Source organism: Aethalodelphis obliquidens, unplaced genomic scaffold (genome assembly GCF_003676395.1).
Source record: "Aethalodelphis obliquidens isolate GAN/ISIS:26980383/991018 unplaced genomic scaffold, ASM367639v1 scaffold23, whole genome shotgun sequence".
Classification (NCBI taxonomy): domain Eukaryota; kingdom Metazoa; phylum Chordata; class Mammalia; order Artiodactyla; family Delphinidae; genus Aethalodelphis; species Aethalodelphis obliquidens.
The window spans coordinates 6401759-6428304 of NW_020837967.1; the positions used below are offsets into that span (position 1 = coordinate 6401759).

The following is a 26546-nucleotide window of genomic DNA, read 5'->3' on the forward strand; positions in this document are numbered from 1 at the left end:
TGTTAGAATGAGAAAGTAAAATCTCAGCTACCTGGAGCCGCCCAGGTAGGGGAGTCGGTCTGATTAGCTGAGTTTGTAGTAGAGTTGAAAGCTTATCCTGAAGGGCAGCGATTCTCTTTGTTCTTATTTGGAAGGAATTCTTCCTAACAATACATGATATACTTCCTTGCGTTCTTAAACAGAATTTGTTGAGCATAATGTGACCCTGTAGATGAGACTTGATAGTCGTTACACAAATTAATTATTCTGCTGGGCGGCTGTCCTTGAGAACTCCTGGAGAATGTAAGTCAGCCCCAGCTACCTACCAACATAAAACAAGAACTCTTTGAGTAAAGGATTGGGAAGCTCCCCCAAAGGGCTTAAGGGGCATAAACATCAGGCCAGAAACTTTGTGAAATACGTTTTGACTGCTCTGGTGTCCTTTTTTAAAAAACAAAAAACTTTTATTATTCTTTTTTTTCTTTGTGGCCACACCGCGCAGCATGCAGGATCTTAGACCCACGCCCCATGCATTGCAAGCACGGAGTCTTAACCACTGGACCACCAGGGAAGTCCTAATGTCCTTTTTTTTGGTATTTGTTTTTGGCATTTCACAATCATGAGTTGAAGGCATTATCAGAAAAAAAGAAGTACATCTGAACCTCATAAATGGCAACTGTACAGAAATACACACCTTTGTTCACAAATGGATTCTGTTTTCTGATCTAAACTATGGTCATTAATATGACATAGTTAGTTCTTATTAACTGTCAGCTTTTGATTTTGCAGGTGAGTGGAAGGAAACAGCAGCATTACTGATCTCCTCTGCATTTATCTTCCACCCTTCTACTGCTGGCTGCATCCCTGAGGCTGGCATTCAGTTTAAGTTGTATTCCTTGATTACACATCATTTATGACTGAGGAAGGTAGGCCAGAGGCAGGTTGAGGAAAGAGCAGCCTGAGGTTAAATTTTGCCATTGATAAATGATGAAATGAATAATGAATGGACAGATGATCAATATTTAACGGAAGGATAGATAGAGTTGTGAATCCGAGGGCAGCACAAAGGTCAGTGAAATCTTGGTCCTTTGGTCCAAAGTAGGAGAGCCCCCTGAACGGTTTTGCAATGATGTTAACATCAGAGTAGTCAGAGTTAGGACAGTGCCTGCACCAGGACAAGTGGACCCAGTGGGCATTTCAGGGAAAACAGGCCTGACTCAGTAACTCGTTGGTTATAGGTGTATTGACCCCCAGATTCAATACAACAGTTCCAGGTGGGATAACGTGGTTCTTTATGATCGTAGTGACGGATTGTGTAGTGTGTGATTGAATGTTGACAACTTTTAAGACTTCTCGCTGTATTAAATCTCTTCTTTCAGAAAGTATGCATTGAGGTTATACTGAGACTGAATTCAAGGCACCGTGCTGGCCTTCTCTGAATGCCTTATTTAGAATTTTGCCGTGGCATCCAACCCTTCCCATCTCCCTTTCCTGCTTTATTTTTTCTCCATTGAAATGATCTCTTTCCAGTCTCTTAGAAGATTTCCTTAGTTTGCTCGTTTTATGCCTTGCTCTAGAATAGTAGCTCCGTAAAGGCAGTTTTACCTGATTTGATTCAGTGTTTTATCCCCAGCACCTTGAATAATGCCTGAATGGTGGGTCACCTCCGAAATGCGCATTGAGGGAATGATTAAGACATCCCTGTCCTCAGGAATTTCACAGTCTCACCATGTGCCGAATTGGGGGCTCGGTTAATGACAGTTTCCGTAGGTTCAACAGTCAGAGAAGGGGTGGGGTGCAGGCCAGCAATCACTGTCGTGTGCGTGTTCTGTGTAAGACATTATTCCTGGTCTTGGATCCGGGGTGGAGCAGGGGGCAGTTTGAGGCAGTAAGAAAAACAGGGAAGTTGAACGTGAAACCCAGCTGGAGGAAAGGGAGACGGGAAGAGGTTATTTGTAAAGGTGCTGAGATCCAGGTGACGCCAGAGCCTTCTGCCAGCTGTCGCTGGAGAGGGTCAGATGGGAGGGTTGATCAGACCAGACCAAGGAGAGTAATAGTGAGTGACAGGAATGCTGGAGGGGGGTGACAGCAGAGGAGATAGTCCAGAGGCCAGGGTGAAAAGCAGACCTGGAAGGGCTTCATGGACGGAATGGGCTTCCAGTTGATGGCCTTGGGAGCAGAGGTGGGACCCTGGGCTGTCCCCCGAGCTCAAGGGTCAGCAGTGCGGGTGACGGCCGTCCAGCCATGGGTCCGCGTGGCACTCTTCTCCAGGTGGCTCAGGTCCCCTATCTCGAATGTATGCTCCACGGGGTGGGAGACACCTGTGGCCCCTTTCTCTCCAGGCCCAGCTCCCTTGCTGCAGTGGTTTTTGTTCAGTCTCACTGCCAACTCAGGGATAGCTTATCATCCTGTGGCTCTGATTATTGCAGATTCCATTGGCAGATTGGACCACAAGGATGTAGTTTGGTTCACGATGCTGAATGCCCGTCCCCATGGCCAGATGTATCCCTTCTGGCTGGCTGACGGCGGGCCCGTGTATACTGCTCTCTTCTGGGCCTTAGCGTTCTGTGGTTTGATTCTATATTGTACATATGGCAGACTCTGATCAGTGGCTACTAGTGGCTTAAGGGCATAAATTACATGTTTCAACTATCTCTCCTTCAAACCCAGCACCATGGGACTTCCCTGGTGGCACAGTGGTTAAGAATCCACCTGCCAATTCAGGGGACATGGGTTCGAACCCTGGTCCGGGAAGATCCCACATGCCCTGGAGCAACTAAGCCCGTGTGTCACAACTACCGAGCCTGCGCTCTAGAGCCCATGAGCCACAACTACTGAGCCCACGTGCTGCAACTACTGAAACCCACGTGCCTAGAGCCTGTGCTCCGCAACAAGAGAAGCCACCACGATGAGAAGCCCATGCACCGCAATGAAGAGTAGCCCCTGCTCGCCGCAGCTAAAGAAAGCCACGCATAGCAATGAAGACCCAACGCAGCTCCCCCCGCCAAAAAAATAATAATAAATTAAATTTTAAAATGTTTAAAAAAAAAACAGCACCGTGCCTGACAAAAGACAGGTCCTCAATACCTGAGTAAGAAAAGGGCTTTGTGTGCAAATAACCTTTGGGGGCGGGGCAGGGGCAGGAGTAGGGGTTGAAATCCCACAAAGGTGAACCACCCACTTTCACTACCAGTATTTCTTCAGTGGATGGAGAGTGTTGTGAATCCGCCCTGATTGCTTTCTTTTTCTTGCATAAGTAACTCGAGGCAAAATATTGTAGCCAGCGGTAGAAGCAGGAGTTATCTGCCTTGAAAATCACAGTTGCTAAAGCCTAGGTGCAGGGTACCAGGAGCTGTGTCGTCACTCTCAATATACATCCCTCGTTTTCATCACTCGCTGCCGGAACGTGAATAGGGGAGAGACATTTTAGGTAAAAATTAGTGTTCGGTTTGGGAAGTTTGGGCCAGTATTTAGTTGTCCCTCACACCCGTCTTCATTTCATAATGATTCACGGGTTCAGTTACTTAACGGAGGCCAAGCCGGTGTCTTCTCCATCATCCAGAAGGGCCAGTTGCAAGTGCTTGCCCAAGCAAACAGGTGAATTCTGCAGCATTTAGCGGTGGGCAGGTGAAGCAGCCTGGGGGCACCTAGAAGGGGTGGTGCGCCCCGAGCGAGTGCACCCCCCACCCCGGCCACCGCTGGCTCATCTGTGCAGTGGGGGCAGAAGCGCTGACCTCGGCCCTTGGAGTGGGAGGATTAATTAACGTGTGCTCCAGCAGCGCTTGGAAAAGGTGAAGCCTGATATAAATCTTCTGCGTGATGATTATTTCCCTGTTGCCATTTCTAAAAGTTCATCTAAAGAACTCTCCCATACAAATACCTTCTGCTCTGCAGTCCACGGAACTATTTCTGATAAATCACAGAAGGAAATGAGTTCCCTGGGCGGGGGCTGTCCGGAGCTGATGCCTCACTGCCTTCCCAGCGAGGGCTGTGTGTGTTCAGCCTTCAGGTACCCCCTGGATGCCTCCACATTTACTACTTTGGGGGGGTTTTCTAGCTTTTTGCTTTTTACTCGCAGTCAGGTTGAGATAAGCTAATGTTTCCCCTTGGTGAGTCCAGACACCCGTGTTGTGAGGCCTTTTCTGAAGGAATGATTTCCTACGAATCAGGGTTACATTTTACCCCGGTAATCGAATGGATAACTTTTAGACCTGCATCCAAATGCAATCCTGCATTAACTCCAGCCGTCCAGTGGAAGGCCCATCACAAATGCGTGCTTTCCTAGTCATCTGCGAATGAAATCGATGTGCTGTCCATTCTTAATAAATTTTCTTTCATTTCAAGTTTTGTCAGAGCCCAGGGATGAAGATGTTACATGTGTGCGTACTTACAGGAAACTTGAACTTTTCTTCAGAGGAGCACAAACTAATTTATTTACAATTTGACCATTTGGAGAAAGGCTTTGCCTCCTTCAGCGACTTAGGGTATTATTTGATCTATTTAATCTTCTGTGAATTCACCAGCTGATCTGCAGAAGTCTCACCTCCAAGTTTGAGGGCCCCATCCTGTTACCATTCTATAACTGGTGGAGACATGACTCACAAAACTTTGGCTGCATGTGAGAAATTATATCCATACTTTCCAGGTAAATACAGGAATGGCCTTGGTTTCATCATCTGATTGCTGAGTAAACTGATATCCGGAGAGTTTCGTTAGGTCTCCCAGAATCTAACACCAGGATCCCGCCGATGGAGATGCACCTGTATTGGTGCAGTGCAGAGGTGCCGTGTTGAAAGGCAGGCACAAGAGATAGAGGTGTTCTTCATGGTGACCCCGAAGTGGTGTGTTTTCAAAGGGAGCTGCAATTCCCAGAGCTCGAGGTTGGATGACAGCCAATGCCTCTTCTTAAATGGAGAGGGTTAGGTTTAGAGTAGAAGGTTGCAACTCTGGAGCGGGGCCCCTCTCTGATCCCCAGCGAGTAGTGGAGTGACAGAGAGCTGATGCCGTACCCCTCGCACCACGTTGCCAATCCATCGAGGAGAGGATTCTGTTCTTAAATAGTAAGCAACAGGGACAGTGTAGCAGGCTGTTAACGTTACTGAATTTCACACCATCCCGTTGCCCGCCACCAGGCCCATCGCCAGGTTCTTCCTGCTTGTGCCTCACGCAGCTCAGCCTTGGAGAGTTTCCTCCGATCGCCACCCAAAACCTGTTTCTTCATGGGCTATTACTTAAGTACAAGGGATATTAAAAAATGGTCCCCGGGCCCTTTGAAAGAGTGGCCTGTCTGCTGACTGCAGTTGAGATACTAGGAAGAATTGGCGCAAACTGAGAGAGAGGATTCTCTCTGGCAGAAGCCCCGAGCGACCAGCCACTCGCAGAATTAGAGAAACTTAACAACCAGATGGGAACTGTTGTGTCTCTGTTTTACAAGTGAGGAAACTGAGGTACAGCGTGATTACAGGACTAGTCTGGGATCCCACAGTTAATTTAATGCTGAGCCAAGACGAGAGCCCAGGCCAGCCAGCCCGCTGCCCACTGACTAGCTCTCGGGTGACTCAAGCATTGGTGTCATTTTCCTGGCCCTTCATTTCTACTTTCCCAACACAACTATCTGATGAAATGTTTTGGTGAATCTCAACTCCTATTAGTCTTTAAAACAAGCAAACAAAAAAACTACTTATATTTGCATTTAGAGCTATTTAAGTTTAAATTAATTCAAGTAAAATAAAACTTAAAATTCCGTTTCTCAGTTGCCCTAACTTCATTTCGAGTGTGTAGTAGCCACATGTAACTTGTGGCTCCCTTGTTGGATTGCGCAGGTTATAGAACATTCCCATCATTGCACACAGTTGGCAGTACTGATGCAGGATATTCCAAGGACCAAAGTAAGATGGATTAAAAAAGTATGGGAGTAATAAGATTATTTGTAACTACCAAGGAGATTAGCTATCTTTTATTCAAAATTTCTCCAAGACAAGGCATCTTTTTGTGATGTTTTCAGGTTTGTATACCTTCTGAAGGTGGCATTTTATGTCCTTTTTTTCAACTTTTATAAAATTACTTATAGCCACTTGGCATTTCTCATACCCATTTTGTAAGTTTGTTTTTCTTCCTTTTGTATAGATAAGGGAGATGGAGATGTAATGCAGAAGGTTGCTGTCCAATGAGAGCAAGATAAAAGAATAGAAATATCACTTCTTTTGTTTGCATTCTCCAAAAAGAAACCTGCATTCACTGGACCTCATAAAAGCTTGTGTCCTGGAAATAATAACAATAATAAGAATACATTGAATCAATTATTGTAATTTCTGTAATATTTTGCTGCTTAGAGGAACCTCAGAAGATTTTGCATATCCTCTGTTGGTCTAGTTCTCTTTACTCGAAAATAGAGTAGGGAAGTAGGTCAGTGCCAGTGCTGAAAGCAAAGAGTAAGCACCATCATTTTCCTCCCCGAACATCATTATATTTTCGTCTTGGCTCTGAGACTAATACCACCAGTGCCCGCTGGCTTAGTGCTCTCTAACTCGTGGTCCAATTCCATATGGCATCTGTCCTGGAGGAGCCTGATGGTTGGCACTTGGCCGAGAGCAAAAGCGGAATTGGCGTCCAGGATGGTATTGTAGTTTGTAGGTGGGGCGCCAGCAGAGAGGTATGGCTTGTGTCTCGGGCCTGCCAATGGCCACTGAGTCCAAGGGAAATATCACCCTAGAGAAACCCAGTTCATGGGATATTAAGCAGTAACCATTGGCCGTTATTTCATACTGTGTCCGGATTCTGCAGACGCCTCTTCTTAGGGGTGTGACGTTGAAAAAGGCACTTTACCTCTATGACTCTCGATTCCTTCATTTCCAGAACAAGGATAATAATTCCATCTTCTTGGAGCTGTTGTGATGCTGTGTGTCCTGTACCTGGCAAAGTTTTCTGGCAAAGAGTAGGCTCTCAATAAATATTTGAATTTGAACCTAATTCCTGCACTGTCCTGGAGGCTGAGGATGGCTAGGGAGTGTGGGGAAGGGAACTAGTCTAATTTTCTAAGCCCGAGATCAGATTCCAGTAAATAGAAGATCTTACTGAGAGTTTTACTGAGAGTTAGGGTATCAGTTCCCATAATTACGCCTCTGTGTAGATCGAATTGGTTTGCTGTGGCCTCTGGCAAGCACCTCCAAAAGGTTTAACTGTTAGACACATGATTTCTGGCTTCCTTAGAAGTGTCAGCACTTGCAGCCCCATGAGGACAAAAGAAGTCAGTAAGTCTCTGGTAGAAATGAGTATCAGCTGGGAAGGAAGTTGGGAGTCCAAAGAAGGAGGAGCTCTCACACATGAGAACAGAGTTACCCAGGCTGCTGCAATACCGTCAGCATCCAGGGCACGGGGTTCAGCAGCACAGGGGTCATCAGTGGGGTAGGACCACTGATGCTTTGATCGGGAAGATGTGCTGCTGCTGTTGTTGGTTTGGCTGCACCGGCTCTCTGTTGTGCCATGCAGGCTCTTTTAGTTGCAGCATGTGGGATGATCTAGTTCCCTGACCAGGGATCAAACCCGGGCCCCCTGCATTGGAAGCATGGAATCTTAACCATTGGACCACCAGGGAAGTCCCAGATGTGTTATTTTGAATTTGTGTAACAGCTAGGCATAGTTGGATTTACTTAAGGGAAGGGACTGCATGCTCTTAGCATTTGTTGCAAACCTTTGGAACATTTGTTTGCAAAATGGGCAGGTAGTTGGGAAAGGATGCAGATATGGGTGAGAGGTGCTCATCGATGTGATGCGGTGGGAATAGAGAGGGAGGCAGTCAGTGGAGATGGAGACACGTTATACGATTATGGAGAAAACGTGGGTTGGAAGGTAGCCTTCATGGACTCTTAAGTTCAGTACTTTGCACCCTAATTCCAACACAGAAAGAGGAAAGATGCGTATATGTGTTCCTAATAGTGCCGCCTGTTACTTGGCAGTGTGATTCCAGGGAACCAGTAGGTCTTGCTCTTGGCCTTGACTTCTCATAGATTTACCATAAGCTGTTCACTCTCAGCCCAAAGCAGACCTGATACAATACGTGGCCACATGATGGTTTAGAAATGTTCTGTGCTCTGGAGCCCATTGGGCCCAGGTTCGAATTCTACTTCTACAATGTATAAGCCGGTAATCTTAGAAAAGGAATTTATTTCTTAGACGTCTGCATCTGGAAAATAATACTTTCTCATAGAGACGTTATAAGGATTAGAGATAATGTATTTAAAGCACCTAGCATGGTACCTGGCATATAAGTGCTCACTGAAAGATGCCTGTTACTATTATTATTACTTAGGATATGAATTGTGTTTGAGTCCATATTATGAAAAAAATTGGATTGAAAAGTAGACTTGTGATGTTCATTCATTTCTAGTGCATCACAAGTGCACAGAAAAGATGAACAGCGGAAATAGCTAACACTTATTAGACACTTACCCGGGGCCACGTCCTGTACTAAGCACATGACTATATGAGGTGGAGTTTGTTACCATTTTACAGATGAGGAGTCTGAGGCCCAGGGCAGCACAGTTAGGAAGTGGTAGTGCCAGGATTCAGACCCTGAGCCCCAACACTTCTCTGCCTCAGGGTACAAGAGATCTAAAGGCACCTGTGAAGGATGGCTGGCGGGGGGGACAGGGATCATAAACACATACCAACATAAAGACCAAAGGGCGTAAACCCTCTCTGCAGCGTCCCTTCCTTTATGCACCTCGGTGAGTGTGTATTTTTTGAGAAAGTAAAAACGGCCCCTCATTTGGAGACCCATGAATGCTTGCTCTAGATATCCGGACCAGTGTGCTGCTGCCTGACCCCTCAGTTGTCTTAACCGCGCTTTGTGCAGGCGAGATGCAGGAGCCCCATTTCTTGAACTTCCGTTCTCTGTTAGCTGGGACCTGTGGCAACGCCTTCCTCTTTTCGTTCTAGCTGCTTGTCAACAGCGGTAACCACAAGCCTTTCCTGTCCCAGAAATAAGTCTTGCCACACTGTCAGCGAGCTGTGAATGCTACATTCTGTTCTGCGTGGGCCTTTGCCACCTCCGCCCTGCCCGAGCCGGGCTCCACGGGTTAAAGTGTTTATTGAATTCCCAGAGGGCGATTTGAAAAGCAGTAGAGGTGCGCAGGAACGAGATTAAATGCTCCGCACTCTAATCTAAGCAGGCATTGCATTACACCTGAGTTGTTGAAGGAAGATTTTGTGCTCAACACTGTATTCGGCAGAACATTTTTTATGACAATAAGGTTGATGAGAGAAAGCTCTGAAAGTGCACCAAGTTAGTCTGATTGTTTATCTCAAGGATTAAAAAACAGAGTGGTAAATTGGGGGATAAGAAGTAGGAATTGAAGCCAGGACCTAGTGGAGAGTATTTGGCATCATTTTCCCCTCGGGATTAAATTGAATTCAGGACTTCTCCTTTCCATAGGTTTTATTGTTTGTTTGTTTGTTAGCCATCAGTGTCTTCCCCCCCACCACCACCACCACCAAGGGCTCAGGACTAGCCTAGTTTCACAGCAAATTTAAGGTGCTCTGATGGGTTTTGATTGAAATAAGGAAGCCTACTTAAGATCTTTGAAAACCTTCTTACTGTTACCCTGAGACTACAGTGAAGTGACCATTTGCAGTGAAGTTTTAGTCCATGTGGCCCTTTCTTTCTGCCTTCTGGGCTGGAGGCTGGGGGTTGAGGGACAGTCGTGGACAAGGCTCTGTAGGTTCTACGTCTGCCGAGTTTAAGTGCATTTTACCGTATTTTCACAGGCTGGGAGTCAAGAGCACAGTACTGCAGACGAATGCTGCTTAGGGCATTCAGCCTTTCGCTGGGCAGAGTAGGTGGGTTTAGGGTGCATGGGGGGGGTATGCGGGGGAGACAAAGGGTATGTGGTTTTGCTTTACTATATACTGCAGCTCATGGGGTGGGGGCGGAATCCAAGTAAAACATAAACACTTTCATCATCCTTTTACATGGTGGTGACTGGAATTGCACCTTCTAAACAAGCATTGTCTCTTTCAAAGAAGGGTTTTGGGAAACAGCATTAAGGAGGATTGATATGTAAAAGCTTATGGTCTTGCCCTTTGTATCGGCCCCAAATATTTACTGAAGCTAGGAGAAGAAAAGGCAGACTTTCCTCTTTTCTCTCCCGAACGTATGGTTGTTTAGAGCTCAAGTGCAACATCTGGATGTCAGATATACAGAGAGCAATTTACGGAGTGTGAAAGATTTGAAATATTCAGTGTCCTTTAGCGGGAACTCAACTTTCTGGGACTGCTTTTTTTCTTTTTTCCTCCCGGCACAAAGCAGGCAATTCTGAGATCGCCTTTGCCTCTCTGAATTAAACCCTTTGTGCCCGGGTCCCATAAACAACGTGCTTTTTAAATGGGAGCCCCCCTCCCCGCCCGGGCCCTTTTCTCCAGCGTGGGCAGCCAATCGGCTGCACCCAGCCGCATTGCTGGAGCACTTTCCCTTCCGAGCAGCAACAACATACTAATTTGATGCACACATGGATGCCTCGCGCGCTCTGCAAATTCATCACCAGCATCTTGCATTAGTCATCTGACGGACTGCCGAGTGTTTCATTTTCTTTTCATGTGACTTTATTATTACCACCTCTCTCCTCTCTTCCAAAAACCTCCCCAAAGGGGTGGAAGGGTGGGAAAGCCAGCAGAAATCCAGCCCCGCCTTTCTTTCCACGCGAGAGCCAGTGTGGGGGCTGATAACGCTGTGGATGCTTTGATGGCAGCCTAGCCAAGCGAGACCTGCTCTTAACTTGCAGCTGCCTCCCGAGCCGGGTTTCAAGATGTCCACGCCCCGGGTGACAGCCGGCAGGGCGCCGCCCGGGGTCGGGCGGCGATACTGAACAGCAGCCTGCAGTGAGAGCTCTCGCCGCTGCCGCTGAGGAGCAACCTAATGGTGCCTGTGCTTTGTTTTAGTTCATCACGTTTCCACGACTCATTAGGCACTTTGCCCCGTGCTCCTCTTCCGCCTCCCCGCCCCCACCCCCGATTTTCTGTCTTCCTGTCCCTCACCCTGCAGCCCTAACTCTGGCTCCCGCTTCCCTTTTTGACAGTAACGGCACAGCCAACAAGATGAACGGCGCTTTGGATCACTCAGACCAACCAGACCCAGATGCCATTAAGATGTTTGTCGGACAGATCCCCCGGTCCTGGTCGGAAAAGGAGCTGAAAGAACTTTTTGAGCCTTACGGAGCTGTCTACCAGATCAACGTCCTCCGGGACCGGAGTCAGAACCCTCCCCAGAGTAAAGGTACAGATAGTGGGGCGCGCGCGCGCGGTCAGGGGCGCGCAGGGCGCCTGGGCGTCCCGGGAATCGCGGGAGGGAGGAGGGCGAGGGAGAGCCGCCCGCTACCCCTGTGCCCCGCGGCCAGCCGGCCCCCTCCCCGCGACCCCCCGCCCGCCTGCTTCCCGGACAGGTGGACCAGATGGCCTGGGATGCGGGGAGGTAGAAGCGGAGCGGGGGTGTCGCGGCCGCGCCTCCGTCCGGGCGCGTGATTCCTCCCTGAGGTCACTTTCTAGGCAGTGGCTTGCCTCTCTGAGGAACCGAGCTCTTTCTACCCCTACCTTTCTGTTCCTGCCCATGTAATTACAGCTGCATTTCACTTTTCCATAGGCTGTGGGGATCTTGAAGTACCTTATAAACAGTGATAATCACTGGTGTAAGGAATAAAGGGTACACTTTTAGGAGGGACATTAATTCTTGGGGTCTAAATGGAGATCATTAAGTGAAGTGTGCCTTTGGGGGCGGGAAGTAGCACCCTAGTGGCCTGAAATAGTTAGCACACCTTCAAAAATGCCTCTGGTTTACGCCCTTAGCAGTGGTAAGATTCACGTGTACAATCTGGTGGCTGTGACTGCCTCCATTTTAAGAGGAGAGTGATTCTGCAGGGGTGGGTACAGTTATTGAAATAGAGGCCGGAAACCTCTGTCCAGGTTGAAGCTTCTGGGTGTTGGAGTCACCCTTTGTCAGCCCTTTGCAGACTTCAGTTAAGATATCTCCTCTGCTGCTACCATTTGGTCTCTGTCCATGTTTTAACCTCGCTTTAGTAATTTTGTTCTTTCTCTGGTCTTGATCTCTTGGATTTCGTACCCGGGGCTCCTCCATCTCTTTGTGGGTCTCACAGTTGCTGTTTCTCTGCCCCTTGGTATTTCTGTCTGGCCTGTTATTTTATTTCTCTGTTGCCTCTCACAGGAGCTCCTGCAAGCTCATTGTTCGGCTTGTACACACACTTCAGTTGAGCATATGAACATCAGCGCATACTACTGTCTGAGCCTCTTCTTTACTGTCAAGGTGAAGGGCTAGGACTAGGTCATTGTTAAAACTCTGATGTTCTCTGACTCTGAGAAACGTTGGTCCGTTTCTTGTTCCCTGTAGTTACTGAGGTCTGATAGGACTTTTTGGAACCTTTTAAGACATTTTAAAACCCCTGGTTCATATCTCTTTTGTAAAGGTGAACAGACATGCGTATGTTTATAGGACTCTGCTTTTCTATCTCAAAACCTATCATGTAACACCAAGAGTGTTTTCAAAAGAATATATTTAAGAATTTTGTCATCACACACTTGATGGTCCCATAATTTGAAAAATGGAAAACTAGATATTTAAGAATCAAGAGGATTAAAAACATCACAAATTAGGGCAATGCTGGGACTCTTTATTGATCATATTCCTTAACTCTTTACCTGCGTGGTTCCCAGATGGAGAAGACTAGAATTGGCTTTAATACTTTCACCGTATCCAAAGGCAGGATAATGAATGGGCTGCAGCTCAGGACTTAGCAAAGAAGGGCCTTCCCACCATCTAGAATGGCACCCACCGAACACTAGGCCGGAGGCAGTAAACCAGTGCTTGAGAGCAGTAACCACAGTTCATCCTTGACTAGGAAAACGTGCCTGCAGATTTCAGTTTATTCAGCATTTTTCAAAATGACTTCCGACATAATGATCAAAGCTCATTTATTGTTCCGATGCCTTGTTACGTGCATTTTAGCTTTTGGTCACACGTGTCCTACTTTAGCCAAAAAGACCTTTCTCTAAGTCAAGTAAATGCTTATGCCTGGCCTAGTTCTTCTACCATTTGCTCTCTTTTCCCCGGTGTTCCCTCTGATCAGTATCTTTACCAGGCCGTATTTGTGACTCTGTATTTTAACTCCGTTCACTAGGTCTTATATCTAACTTCATTTAAACAGTCTGCATCAGCTCAGAGTCTTGGAGGGAAAGGGAGGCCTTGGGAGGGAATTTACTTTTTTGGAGCCCATGCTGCGTACCAGGCTCTATGTTAGGAGCATTGCATAGTTATCTCATTTAATTCTTGCTGGAATTCTAAAAGTAGATGGTATTAGTATCGTTTTGCAGATGAGAAAACTGAGGATCACAAAAAGTTAAGACAGATAGCTCAGTTCACCCAGCTAGTAAGCGGCAGAGTAGAAATTTGAGCCCAGTTCATCTGTCTTCATGGGCTACTCCATCTCGCCTCTCAGGTCGATGAGGCCAAAACCTGCCTTGGTCTGCTTTATTTCAGGGTTGGGTCAGAGGCCTTCTCCTTTCCCTAAGCGTTCCCCAAGTGAAAGGAAGGAATTTCACCCTTCAAGAACAGGGTTGATTTTGCTTCTGTCTTTGTCCTTAGTTTTTATACCCCTGGCTCAAGATTGTACATCACTCCAACTCATGGTATCATGGGATGGAAGTTACAGATGAAATCATTCAAATCTTACCTTTGGAAATATAGGTCAATTCCCATGACTGTGAACTCCAAGTCTCACATCAAATATTGCTTGAAGTACATGGGCTGTCAGCCAAAGCTTGAAAGGGTTTTTGTTATACAGACATCTCTGTTGTAACGGTGTTTGTTGTCACGGGATTTGAGCTGTATAATGACATTCCTCTCGGAGGATTACAGCCCTTAGATGCTTACGTGTAGAGATCAAACACCACCACTTTTCTTTACACCGAGACCTATATGTACCATACGTTATTCGCCTGTTCATAGATAAGATACTACCCCACGTTTACATTGGTTCTGACTATCAACAGAGTAAAATGATCCTGTTTTCCCAGGGCTGATGTCAGAGCCTCAGAAATTAGAAATTTGGAGACTCTCTCTAAACATGGTTTAAATTATCTAAGGCTTTTAGGATGGCCTTGACTCGTTGCCTTACTGACATCAGCAGTTCCAAGGAAAGAGACAAAATCAGGCTGTTACCTAATCCAGGTGAATTAGGTTTTTTCTGTCACTTTGCATTTGATGTTCTGTTTAACCTTGAGGCATAAAAACTTTGTTCTGTTTTTGAAAACATCCTTTAAGAGTTAGAGTCTAAGCTATCTGTTTCTTCTCTCACATAAATATATGTGTTGATCAAGCAGCCTCAGCAGCTCTGGGGAACCTGGCTCAGTAAACCATCCCACCTCCGAGGACCTAGGGAAAGCGTGTTTTAGTTAGTGGTTATTGGTCAAGTCTAGATAGGAATATATACTAGTTAAGAGCATGGCTTTTGAAGTCAGCAAGCCTTGATTCAATTTCTAGCTGTACCACTTGCTACATGTTGGCCTTGGGCACATTACTTAATCTCCCCTGAAAATGGAGACAGTCCTCATAGGGTTGCTGAGATCGTGAGAACACGTGCTTTGCACAGAACTGGACTGTGGTAGGAGCTCGCTATGGTGGTGGTGGTTATTACAGTTATTATCACTGCCCCCAGGAACTTGAAATCTAATAGGGATAATGAGGTGAATATATACACAGGTAACTATAATATAAAAGAACATGAGATAAGAGTAAGCAAGAAAGAGATGAGCATATTTGAACTCTGGAGGTTCAGGGGAGGAATGAATAACTTGCAACTATGGAGATAGGAAAAAAATGGCATCTTTTCCAAGTCTTGAACAAAAAAAATGATACGATTTCAGTAAGTAAAGACAAGTAGACACACTGGCCTGTTTCTGGCGTGGAGGTGAGAACACGCAGGGCGGGTCCTGGGAGCTCTGCGTTCTCCCAGAGTTCAGAGGAAATGTGAAATACAGGAAATGAAGGAAGTGGGGAAGATTAGGAGGCTTAGAAATGAAGACTGGGGCCGGTTCCTAGAAGACTGACTTCTCAGGCTAAAATATTCGAGTTTTATTTCTTAGACAGCAGAGGGTCTGTGAAGGTATTTCAGCAACAGGGAAGGTGGCCAGGAGCCTGGTGTCCCATGTCAGGGAATCTGTGGAGCCTGGACAGGACGCTGTCATGGCGACGGAGAGGGAGGAACCAGGTGACACAGACATGACCATGGTGAGAGGAAAGGGACTTAATAACTCCATTGGGGCAGTGACAACTGGGAGCTTTGGGCCTAACTGGGAGGACTGGGGAAGCAGTTAGCAGGTGGGAGTGGACAGGGAGAGGGGTGGTCAGTTCAGTTTTGATCGCTCTGAGTCTGAGGTGCCTCAGAAGAGTCAAGCAGGCAGCAGGCCAAGAAGAGCCATCAGATTTGATGACTGGAGGACCTGGGAGCATTTCAGAAGGATGGGGAAGGTCGGGAGAGGGATCACGTAGGTTTCTGTGTGGGGCTGTGCGTGGATACTGCCCTCTCTGGGAAGTCGCAGCATGAAAGGAAAGAGATCTTAGATGCAGCGCTTTTTTTTTTGAGACAAAGGTAAGAAGATGGAGCAAAAAAAGATAGTGCAAGTGCAAGGAAGGTGAAGCTCAGGATCCTTGAAGGGACGAAAGGAGTGGCTGAGGAGCACATGTCAACGGATGGAAAGATGCTTCATTCGAGACAGTGGGGCCTTCAGCAGGAAGTAACACCAGAGTGAGTCTCGGTCTAATGAGGGAGGTAGACACTCGGTCACAGATGCCCTTGGACTTCTCAGGAGGCAGTGTGTTTCTGAGAAGTCTGGGTGAAATCAAAGACGTAAGAAAAACAGTGTAAAATGACTGTTTTGGAAAATCCAGTAGGGGGGAGAACAAGGGGATTATTGAACAGGAGGCGGCAGGTACCCCCAGGTTGTGTCGATTTTCAGCGGGCCCTGGCGGTTGTGGTTCTCTGTCCGTCAGCGAGTGAGCAGGGAGTGTCGGGCTGGAGATGCACAAGAGAAATGTGGCTGAAGATCAGGAAGGGTATTCAGTGTGTCAGAATGTTCACTGAAGCTGGTAAAGACGGAGGGTAGCTCGGGTCTTCTGGAGAAGGAAGGGTTGGGGGGCTGGAGGTGGTGAACGAGGTACAGTGGAAGGGGTGGCGGGGACGGGGATGGGGTCCAGTGACACCAAACTCAGAACCTCTAGGCAGTAGATAAATTGTGTACCTTGGATCATCACTCTTGAGGTTTCCATTTTAATCAGAATTATACCTCAGGATCCCAGCACCCTGAAGAAACCTACCCTCTCATGCATGCTAGTTATGCTTTTCTGAGTTTGAACACTCAGGTATTATTATTCTGATTTTCCCAGAAGGAACTCTGCGGAGCCTGTGCTGAGTGACCAGCATAGTCATTTGACACTTGAGATGGGAGGTAGAAGCAGACCCTCGACCCTAACCAGTGCCTTGCCCACCCCATTTTTACTGTCTCCCTTGGGTGACTTCTCAGTCAAAAGAGAACTAGGAAGGGGAAGTGGCTTGCGTCGACCAGCGCTCCGCGCCACAGGCCTGAAGAACAGAACTTCCTTTTTTCTTGAAATGTGCTTGGGGGCTGTGGCCTAACTGCCGTGCAGATGCAGCCCTTCCAGCACCTCGAGTCCAGAGTGGGTGGAACAAAAATCACATTCACAGCTCCTCGGGGAAGGGTGATTACCTTTAAGTTTCAAAAGAGCAGCTTTTGCCCTTTCAGCTCCCGGTGGGGTAACGCCAGGGACAGCCCTAGACAGCGGTTTGCCTTCAGGTGATTTCATCCTTCCCTCCTCCCTCCACCGATCTTAGGTGATGACAGAATGTGAGTCGCTTCTTTCCTTCTCGGTGCCCTCACTTCAGTCTTTAGGAATTCATTCACAGAAAGCTGAGCTCAACCTCCTCTATTCCCAGTTCAGCACGATGGCAAAGTTGTCCTGGAGGATGAGATGCGACGGCCAGGGGACGAACAGGGGAGGCAAAGAGGAGGAAACGAAGGGCAAAAAGCACCAAAGCTAATTGTCCTTATTTCAGAATCTGACAGGACAGCCCTCTGGGCTCTGGCAGCCTGAGAGCAGGCCCTGGAGTCAGGGGACCGATAGCTGGTGTTTATTATCACAGATGAGTCTGGAGAACCAGCCTCGATCTCTGTGTCTTTGCAGTATCGATAATACCTACCTCCGAACTGTTGTACATGTTCAGTGAAAGGACAAAGCTGGATGCTGCTGGTAGAGTCCAAGGAGAGCTGATAATCTTACAACCTTGATGATTCTTCATAATGTGAAAGGCTTGTAAGAGCACCTTCGACCCTTTTTATTCAAGGAAGGATATCGGGGGCGGGTGTGGGGCTGGGGTGGGTGTGGAGAGAATCTCATTTTTTGTGTTTCCTGCCTTTGCTTTCTTCCCTTGAGTAGCAGAAATGTACTTGGAGCCAGTTTATTTCAGCGCTGTCCTCTTGAAATCAGTAATTGAGAAAGAGTTCGGAACGCAGGAAGATGAACCAATTTTACATTTTTAACGCACACAAGTCGGGGATAGGATTTCTGCCCTAAATTTCTTGCAAACTAGGGTGACTGCCCTAGATTGTCTGGGACAGCCCGAGTTATGTTCGTGCTGCCTCAGGGGCCCACAGGAAGGATGCTTTCACCCTGAATTAATTTTTTTAAATTTTTATTTATTTTATTTGTTTATTTTTGGCTGCATTGGGTCTTCATTGCTGCATGCGGGCTTCCTCTAGTTGCGGCGAGTGGGGGCCACTCTTCAGTGCGTGGCGAGGGCTTCTCATCGCGGTGGCTTCTCTTGTTGCGGAACACGGGCTCCAGGCGTGTGGGCTTCAGAAGTTGTGGCTCGCGGGCTCCAGAGCACAGGCTCAGCAGTTGGTGGCACACAGCCTTAGTTGCTCCATGGCATGTGGGTTCTTCCCAGACCAGGGCTCAAACCCGTGTCCTCCGCACCGGCAGGCGGACTCCCAACCACTGCACCACCGGGGAAGCCCCTGAATTAATTTTATGTTAACAGAAACCGCTGTGTAACGTACTGTGACATCCTTTTCTCCTTTCATTGTTGGCTGACCGAGATCTCGCAGGATAAACCTAAAATGCCGTCAGAGGCTTTATGCTCATGCAAGCAGGGATCCTTGTCACATCCTTGGGAGAGGTGGGTTCGTCAGTTATGGCATAGGGCTATATTTTTTAAAATTAACAATTCAAGTTTTTGAAATGGAGTTTTAAATTATTTTGGCTTACGCAGGCCACACCCATGGAACTGATTGAGATGAATGAGAGAGAAATGTCAAGTGAGCCTTGATTAAGTTATAGTGAGAAGGAATCCCTTTAAACACCCCATACTGTGTGCTGAGAGATCGGGCTGTGCTTGTCTGGCTCAGCCTGAATTTCTGTTAAAGGGCGGCATCTACCCTAGCAGGTGGTATCTGTCCTGGGTACATTCTGGTCCTTACATCTCTGGAGGGAAAAAAGAAGAAGGAAGGGCAGGAGAGCGATCCAGAGGACACAGAGCAAGCCGGTATCAAAGAAGAAATGAAATTAACCTAAGGTTGCTTCTAGCCATTTTGTTTTCTTCTCCTCTGTCTGGGACGTCAGCTGGTCCCCAATCCTCTTGTCCCCAGTAGATTTGCATTTCTGGAATTAAAGTGGCAAAAGAATAAAGAAAAAAACAGGGTCTGGACAAAAGGAGAATGGGCTTTTGGGGTAGAAACTTGCCATGAACAGTAAATCCAGGGTTTCATGCCTTCTGTCTGTTTGAATCCCTCCAACACATATTAGAGGTTGACTGAAAAAGCCAAGTCTAGGTGATATCACAACTCACATTTCCCACGGACGCATTGATAGTTTGCCTGCCTGGAGGTCTTACTTGCCTTTTTATTTGCACCCAATGAGATTTCTCCACATTAGAGATGCTCCACCATCTGTTACGCGGTTGTACCGTTCTGCGTCACCATACTGTGGGTCATTATGAAATGTCTTTGGAAATGAGAAGTCCCGTTTCCTAACCAGAAAGGGAAGTGCTCCCTCTGGGGTAATGCTGCTACTTACTCTGCAGTACGTATGCATTGCCTGGGAGTGGCCTTAGCACGACTCTCTTCTCACTTTCGCTCCAAGGACACCAGATAGTCGGGCCATCAGGTTGAAAGGGTGACTTTCTTCCTTCTTCAACCTTGGCTTCTAATTAAAATTGACAATCAACTATAGTTATGTTATATTTTAGAAGTGTTCAGAAGTGCTAACATTAAAAATATAAATAAAATCATTACATACCTTATGAGCCATTAGCTTCATAGATGATCCATTATCTTTAATAATTCCAACCATGGTAAAACGTGCCATGCGGTTAGCTCAATTAGCTCCCTTTTTTTTAATCTTGTGTTCGTAGATTCTTAAAAGACTGAATTTTCACCTTGGACCTATGGCGCCAAATGCTACCAAGATTTAGGCATGAGATTTTTATTCCTTGTCCAGTTTCACTGGTCCTGAAACAGTCCATGCTCATGTTTTCCTGTCTGATATTGGCTAGCGCAAACCTCTTATTGGAACAGCTCTCCCTCCCTTTGGACCTAAGTGCGTGTGATGGAAAAAGGAACACGGGGGGAAAAAGGCCTGTGTGGAATGATGGATTACGATCGTGTGGATTTCACAAACTCCCTCTTCACTGAGTCACACAGACAAACACATAGGTAGCAAGCAAAAAAGCAGGTTTGCTGTTAATGGAAAAAGGAGTTACTTGGCTGGACAGGGGCAGGTTATAATGGTAAAAACTAATGGGTCCAGGAGAATCGGCACGGCAATTTAAAAGCCACAGAAATTGATATTAGGATCAATATTTTTTCACTCTGTATGTAAATGACTGAGAACGATGTCCCCGATATGGTATCCACGTCCTGCCATTAATTCAGATTAGAGAAACCCAACTGGAGAAATAGACTTCGGGCAGTGATCAGTTGGAAGAATAAAGGAATATAATTTCCCCCTTTCTATTAGAGGATCATAAATTGGAATTAGAGAAGGGAATCGAAGAGAGTGAAAGAATAGCCACCCATCACCCTCTTGAAGTGACCCAGAATCTGATCGTTATAAAACGTTGTGGGGTGTGTTAGACGTTTGTAGGACAAGTTCACAACCTACATGTGGATGGAGACCTGTCTTCAAAATCGTCTTCAGCATCCTCTGTGCTGTTTCATGGTCTCTTGCCAGCCAGGTCTTGTTGCCTTCTTTTCAGTTTTAGGTGAAAAAAAAATGCCCCCCAAACTCCCTTTAGTTTAATGGAAACCACATCACAGATGTAGAGAGAGACCTGATCGTGGGGAGAGGGAGGGGTGTAAGAAGCAAGGCTTCCGACAAGGTAATGGTCAAAAAATGGCCCCCAAATGCTAAACATTCCAAACGCAGGTGCCAGATACCAAGTGTTAAGGAACAGGTAATTCACCACTTTTCACAGAGAACTTTTTCGCTCCTATGTAGGCCACAGTGCCTCATGTGAGGAAATGTTATTGAAGTTCCATCGAGAAGATGGACGCCTTCCAGAGGCAGAGCAGCACGAATCACAAAGGTCCTGGAAGGGGCGCCCATCTGGAAAGGTCCTGGAGGTTAACTTGAAAGACCTGAGAGCGCGGAGTCACAAGAATGGGAAGAGAGAAAGGCTGGAGCCAAACATAAAAAGAGAGATTGTGCTCTCCAAAAGAAAAAAAGTTCGAAGAGAATATGATTGAAGCTTGGAAGATGCTGAAGTGCAGAGTGAGGCTATATATAGATAAGCCCTTTCAATTAATGCTAAACCCCAGGATTCTGGGGCTTAGACTTAAAATGTTGGCACGGCAGGCCAAGTGCAGAGTCGGAGCCAAACTTTTACACAGAAGAGGTGGTGAACTTAGAGAAAAGGATGGAAGTTATGGAGAGGCTGGGGGGCAGCTGCGTACAGCACTCCCCCCCCAGGAGTGGCCCTCAGGCTGGCGCTCCCCTGGGGCTTCATGCCTCCCTCTTTTGTAACGGGGATATTTGGACCTTAGGGTCACCTTGAAAGCCCCAGGTTCCATTTAAAGTGGAATTTAACCTCGAATAGAAAAGATGAAAGACGTGGCCCAGAAAACTAGTCACGTGTTTACCAAAGGACCTGTTACATGGCAGTAAATGTTCATCGGCGCCTACTGTGTGCAAGGCCTTGTGTCTAGTGCTGAGAACATAGAGATGAACAGGCCATGTTCTGGGCACCACAAGGAGAGAAAGCATTGAATGTCGTTAAAGGGAGGACTGCCCAAGTCGTTTAGAAACGTCCAGCTGGCCTGGGGTCGTCGGTGTCCACGTGGTGTGCATGCGCGTTGTCTCTTTCGGAGCAGACGCCCAGGAGGCCTCGTGAGCAGAGGATCCTGTGCCGTTCGTTTAACAAAAATGAAGTGAGGGCTTCCCTGGTGGCGCAGTGGTTGAGAGTCCGCCTGCCGATGCAGGGGACACGGGTTCGTGCCCCGGTCCGGGAGGATCCCACATGCCGCGGAGCGGCTGGGCCCGTGAGCCATGGCCGCTGAGCCTGTGCATCCGGAGCCTGTGCTCCGCAACGGGAGAGGCCACAGCAGCGAGAGGCCCACGTACCGCCAAAAAAAAAAAAAAAAAAAAGTGAAGTGAGAGTTTTGGGGCGCCCCAAGGTCGTGCGATGGTGGGAGTCTGAGGGTTTTCCTTTCAGCAGTGCACCTCCCCAGTAGGCCCTTTCCCCTTTCTCTTCAGTTTTAGTCTTCCTTCCTCTTTCTCCCTATAGGGAGTTGAGGGCGAGATTAGCCTAAGTTTTACTCGGTCAGCTTTTCTGAGGGTTCTCTGTTAAATCCAAGGGCACGCAGTTTGCAGCTTCCTGTTGGCATAACTGAGGCAGTGGTCATGCAGCCGCTGGTCCTTACTGTCCCCCTCAGTGTCACACTGTTCGGTGCCAGGTCCTGAAGACACAGCCGGCCCCTACCTGATGGAACTGTTCAGTCCATCTAGTTGACATGAATGAGCGACTGATAGCCTGACCCCTCATGGGAGGTGTGTGTGTACACGTGTCCTGTGTACAACACACACACACACGTATATTTTGAACTTTGTGGTAACTCGAAGTTTGTTTATTTCTTTGAACACCATTTCTTCAGCTGTACGTGTTATTGCCTGTGAGGTAGACTTCTGAGGAATAAATTATTTATAAAATATTGGCTGTAAATCGCCTCGTACAGTGCCTGGTGTGGGGTGGGGACTGAGTGAAGCATGTAGGTAGTGTATAGTAGGTGTGGGAGAAGACGAAGATGAGAAAAGAGCACAGTAATGGGCTCTTGATTTTGTAAAACCTGTGTCTAATAGGAAGGGCTGTTTTAAACCTTCTGATGCTTCTTTCTCAGTGAGTTAGCTAGAAAATATTATACACAATTTACACCTGCATTATGTGGGGGAAAAGAAGGACATGACAGCATGAGACAGGGGATGGGTAGTCAGTAAAAACCAATGATCTCTGGCAAAGAGGGTAAAATTCGGTAAAACAAATATTTGCAACTCAATCCGATTTTAGAGGGTCTCCCATCGATTCTAAACCTATGTAGTTATTCAGAATTCCGGATCCTAACATGCCCGGTCTTGAGGACAGCGGACTCTTTCAGAATAATTCCATGTGTGATTATCTTGCTTTGGCCCCGATTCCCACAGACGTTCTACAGTAACTGCAGGCCTCACGTCATAACTGCTCAGTACATTGGACTGTGTTTAATATTGTACTAGGCTTTCTGTTTGGGGGTTTTCAGGTTTGGTTCGGTTTTGTCTTTGGCACTCAGACCTTTCCATGTGATTGGTTCAAATTTGACGTTGCATCTAAACTACCATCAATAGGATGTTACTTTTGAGTTATTTTCAAACATTTATCCCAGTGCCTTCACTCTTTTTTACGCAGCCTGTCTTGTTTCCAGCTGCACTCAGTTTTGAAGATGGTTGATTGGCAGTAGAGGGGCATTTTGTGACCAAAAGTGGAATAAAGTTGCCTGATTTTCATGGCAGGAATCTCTAGGCATCCTGGACTAACCATCCTCCAGGAGGTCATTTTCACACAGAGGCTAGTTCTTAACCCACCCCCACCCACTACCCAGAATCACCACTTGTTTCGGAAGCCTGTGTAGGGTAGCTCATTTGCACATGATCCTTAATTACCATTAAGGTGATTATTAGAAGAGTCACCACTTTGAGAAGGAAATAGGTGTATTAGCTAATGTGAGCTTTCATGCACATTAACACCTCTCTCTAAAAAAATTATGTTTCTGGGGCTTCCCTGGTTGCGCAGTGGTTAGAGTCCACCTGCCGATGCAGGAGACACGGGTTCGTGCTCCGGTCCAGGAAGATCCCACATGCCGCGGAGAGGCTAGGCCTGTGAGCCATGGCCGCTGAGCCTGCGCGTCCGGAGCCTGTGCTCCACAACGGGAGAGGCCACAACAGTGAGAGGCCCACGTACCGCAAAGAAAAAAAAAAATTATATTCCTAAGGCATCCCTTATGTGGGACCTACATTCTGTTGAGTAGAGAAGTATTGTAGTAATGGGTACCAATGCTGAACAGGTTTTCCTAGCATGTTATATAGTTCGTGCAACCTAATCCAAGATGTTAGGCTCTTATTTTTCACTTTCTGTGTCGCTGCTTCAAGGTTCTCTACATCAGGTCGGTTGATGTTTGTTTAGTTGCGTGTTTGGTTTTTGTCGGTTGATGTTTGTGTGTATGAATTTTTTGAAAAGAATTCCAGGTTATTAAAGAGAGGATGAGAGCAGAACTGTTCGCATGAGTTATGAAAAAGCATTGCTTAATTTATTCACTCTGCTGCTGTGCCGGGGAAGCACTTCCGTTAGGCTGGGAGGAAACAGACCAACTTCGTTTCGCTCTTGAGACAGAATCAAGTCCCTGAGCGGCAGAACTGCAAGTAGGGCTTTTGTTGCCTTAATCCTCTGACACGTCCATGCGTTGTCCAGGTAGACGGGACCTTTGGAGGGTAAAGGACCATTGATCTCGCCCTTTCTTTTAGCGTCAGCCACAACTTGTTCGTTTGGGGCGAGAATGCTAGTCAGCCCCAGGAAGCTTGAGGAGGACCGTTCTCAGCATCCTCTGCCCCAGACGTAGTCCCTAATTCACACTGTAACCAAAGCTGAGGAGAGAGTATGGCGGGGACTGTCATCTCTGCCAGCCCCTGACTGAAGTCAGCATGTCCTGGGGCTGGTCTTAGAAGACAGCCACCACGTGGCTGCATAAGACAAAACCCAGTTTGGAAAACCATTGCTTCCCAGTAGGGTAGATGAGACGGCATCTGAGGCATGGGTCGAGGTGTGTTGTGAGGGGCTCGACGGAGCCATAAACACGAATACACCTCTCAGAGCCGCTGCCATCCTCCCTGTCCCCTGTGCCACCCAGGAAGCAACCTGGTTCAGCAGAACAGGAAGATGCAGTTCCCATGCCCCGTCCACTCTCCTCTTGGCCGAGAGGCTGCTGAGTGCGATGCTCTCTTTGTGGAGGGACCACCTGTCTAATGGGAACTGGATTGTGACCACCAGTTCATTTGACAGAGGCTGCCACACAGCTGCCAGATGGTGACAGTCCTTAGCTGTTTTGCAAGTCCAATGTGGGTCACGTTCCCCTCTGGAGGTAGACAACGGATGGTTCCCTCCACCCAGGCCACGTGCTTGCAAAAGGCCAGGCTTCCAAGAGCCAAGGCTTTGCATCTCCTTGAAGGTAGAAAAAGACTTAAGGAAATGTAGTGAATAAAGACACATTTTTTTAATCGGCTTGCTGGGTTTTCCTCTCTTCCTCATTGTTCTCTGATCTGTACTTAGGAGCACGGTGTTGAAGTGGGACATGTCAGGCTTTTACGCCACAGATTCAAACTCCCAGGCAAATAAAATTGTGACAGCTTGAGAGGCAGGGAAGAGTCTCCGGCCACTGGCAGAGTTTGATTATCCGACCTGGACTCGGGAGTAGTCGGGGGGCCTGCATGTAGCTTCAGGACGCCCTGCTGGGACGGCTCAGCAGCTAGGAGGGGGACCCGCCTCTCTGTGGCCTTCTCTTCACCTGCTGCATCAGCTGAAGAGCCGCACGAGGACCTGTACAACTACTGGTCAGACGGCCCTAGCAACACAAAATTCTGTGTCGACACATAGCCCATCACGTGTTTGCGATGAAAACGCTATATTTTTAGAACACTTCAAAGTGAGGAAACCGTTAAAGCCCTATCACATCCTCCCCTTGCCCTCCGGCCACTTCCTCTGCACCCCCCAGGAAAATCACCCCCATTTTCTAGAAGAGGAGCAGAGACAGAGATTAAGTGCTACTTTGAGCAAAGCTGATGATGCCAGGGAAAACTGCTGATCTCGTCTTAAAAATCTAACACACGCTTTGGGGTTGTTTTTCTAAGGCTTCTTACTCCTTTTACCTACACCATGTGGGTTCCATATGACCTTGAATCTAAGCCTTAATATTGCATGTGGAGTTCAAAAGACAACTCGGTCTCCCATTTTCTTTCGTGGCATTTATTCAAATAATAATAGGCACATAATACTGTCTTGTAAAAATCAAAGCTCCAGGCACACTTTGAAAGCCTTTTAGAATTTCTAACACTTATTTTCATAAGTGTCTTTCATGCAACTCGCTGAAACTGCTTGTTAGCAGACTATATCTTTTGTATCTCTGCAATTCCCGTGCCTAGCTCAGTGCCTGGCATGGACTAGGCGATCAAAATTAGCTGTGGATTGGGTAAGTGAAGTATTACCTCCTTGGGGCCCCACGCTGACTTACCCATTTTTACAGAGTTACTGCTGAAAAGCAGAGAGAGGTCTTCATCCATCCCTAGAACATGTTTTGAGAGTCTTATGTGCTAGGCAGTGTGCAGTGTACCAGGGATACAAACACAAAAGGCATGGCCCATGTCCATGGGGTACTCAGAGTCTACAGAGGGGTGGGGTGGGTGCACAAGGGCTGTGTGTGTGTGTGTGTGTGTGTGTGTAGTGGGGAGAGAGTCTATAATATTCTTCCTTTTTTCCCCTGAAAGCTCTCTGACCAATTAAAGTTAAGAATGACAGCAGCATACAAATAGGGGGAGGGACTTCTGAGTTGTCCGACTCGTATGGCATCCTGCCAGGTACGTGCTCAAGACCAAGCCTTCGGCTAGGAAGGCCTGTCAGGTGTTGGGAAGAGCTGTGCCCACCATCAGCTCTCAGCACTGTTCCAGAACAAGAAGCATCCACTCTGTCCCCACTCATCCCCAGGTCATCTCTGTCCACACCCCCAGGTTCACAGGGCTTGGGTGTTTCTTAGATGAGGCTATGTTTATTAGTCCATTTATGGTCCTCAGTCGTTTGGGGCCGGAAGGAAAGAAAAGTAGATCGAGTAAGTGAGAGCGTTTTATAAATTGTCCAACTCCACACGAACGTGAGGTGTGATGCTTAGGTGTGTGTATTAGGTGTGCTTTTCCTGGTTTAGGC

At 47.2% G+C, this 26546-nt stretch overlaps 1 protein-coding gene across 11 annotated transcripts in view; it reads left to right on the plus strand.

Annotated features, from left to right (window-relative positions):
- The window catches only part of CELF2 (CUGBP Elav-like family member 2), a 304739-nt gene that overhangs the window by 125708 nt on the left and 152485 nt on the right, over positions 1-26546 (plus strand). For 6 of the 11 annotated variants that reach the window (XM_027121595.1, XM_027121594.1, XM_027121593.1 and 3 more), the window contains one exon: positions 11052-11248. In XM_027121595.1, the coding sequence (XP_026977396.1) occupies positions 11052-11248 (197 nt within the window). Of the gene's footprint in view, positions 1-10470; positions 10895-11023; positions 11249-26546 lie in introns of those variants that run through there. The other 5 variants (XM_027121598.1, XM_027121604.1, XM_027121596.1 and 2 more) reach the window with 3 other exon arrangements.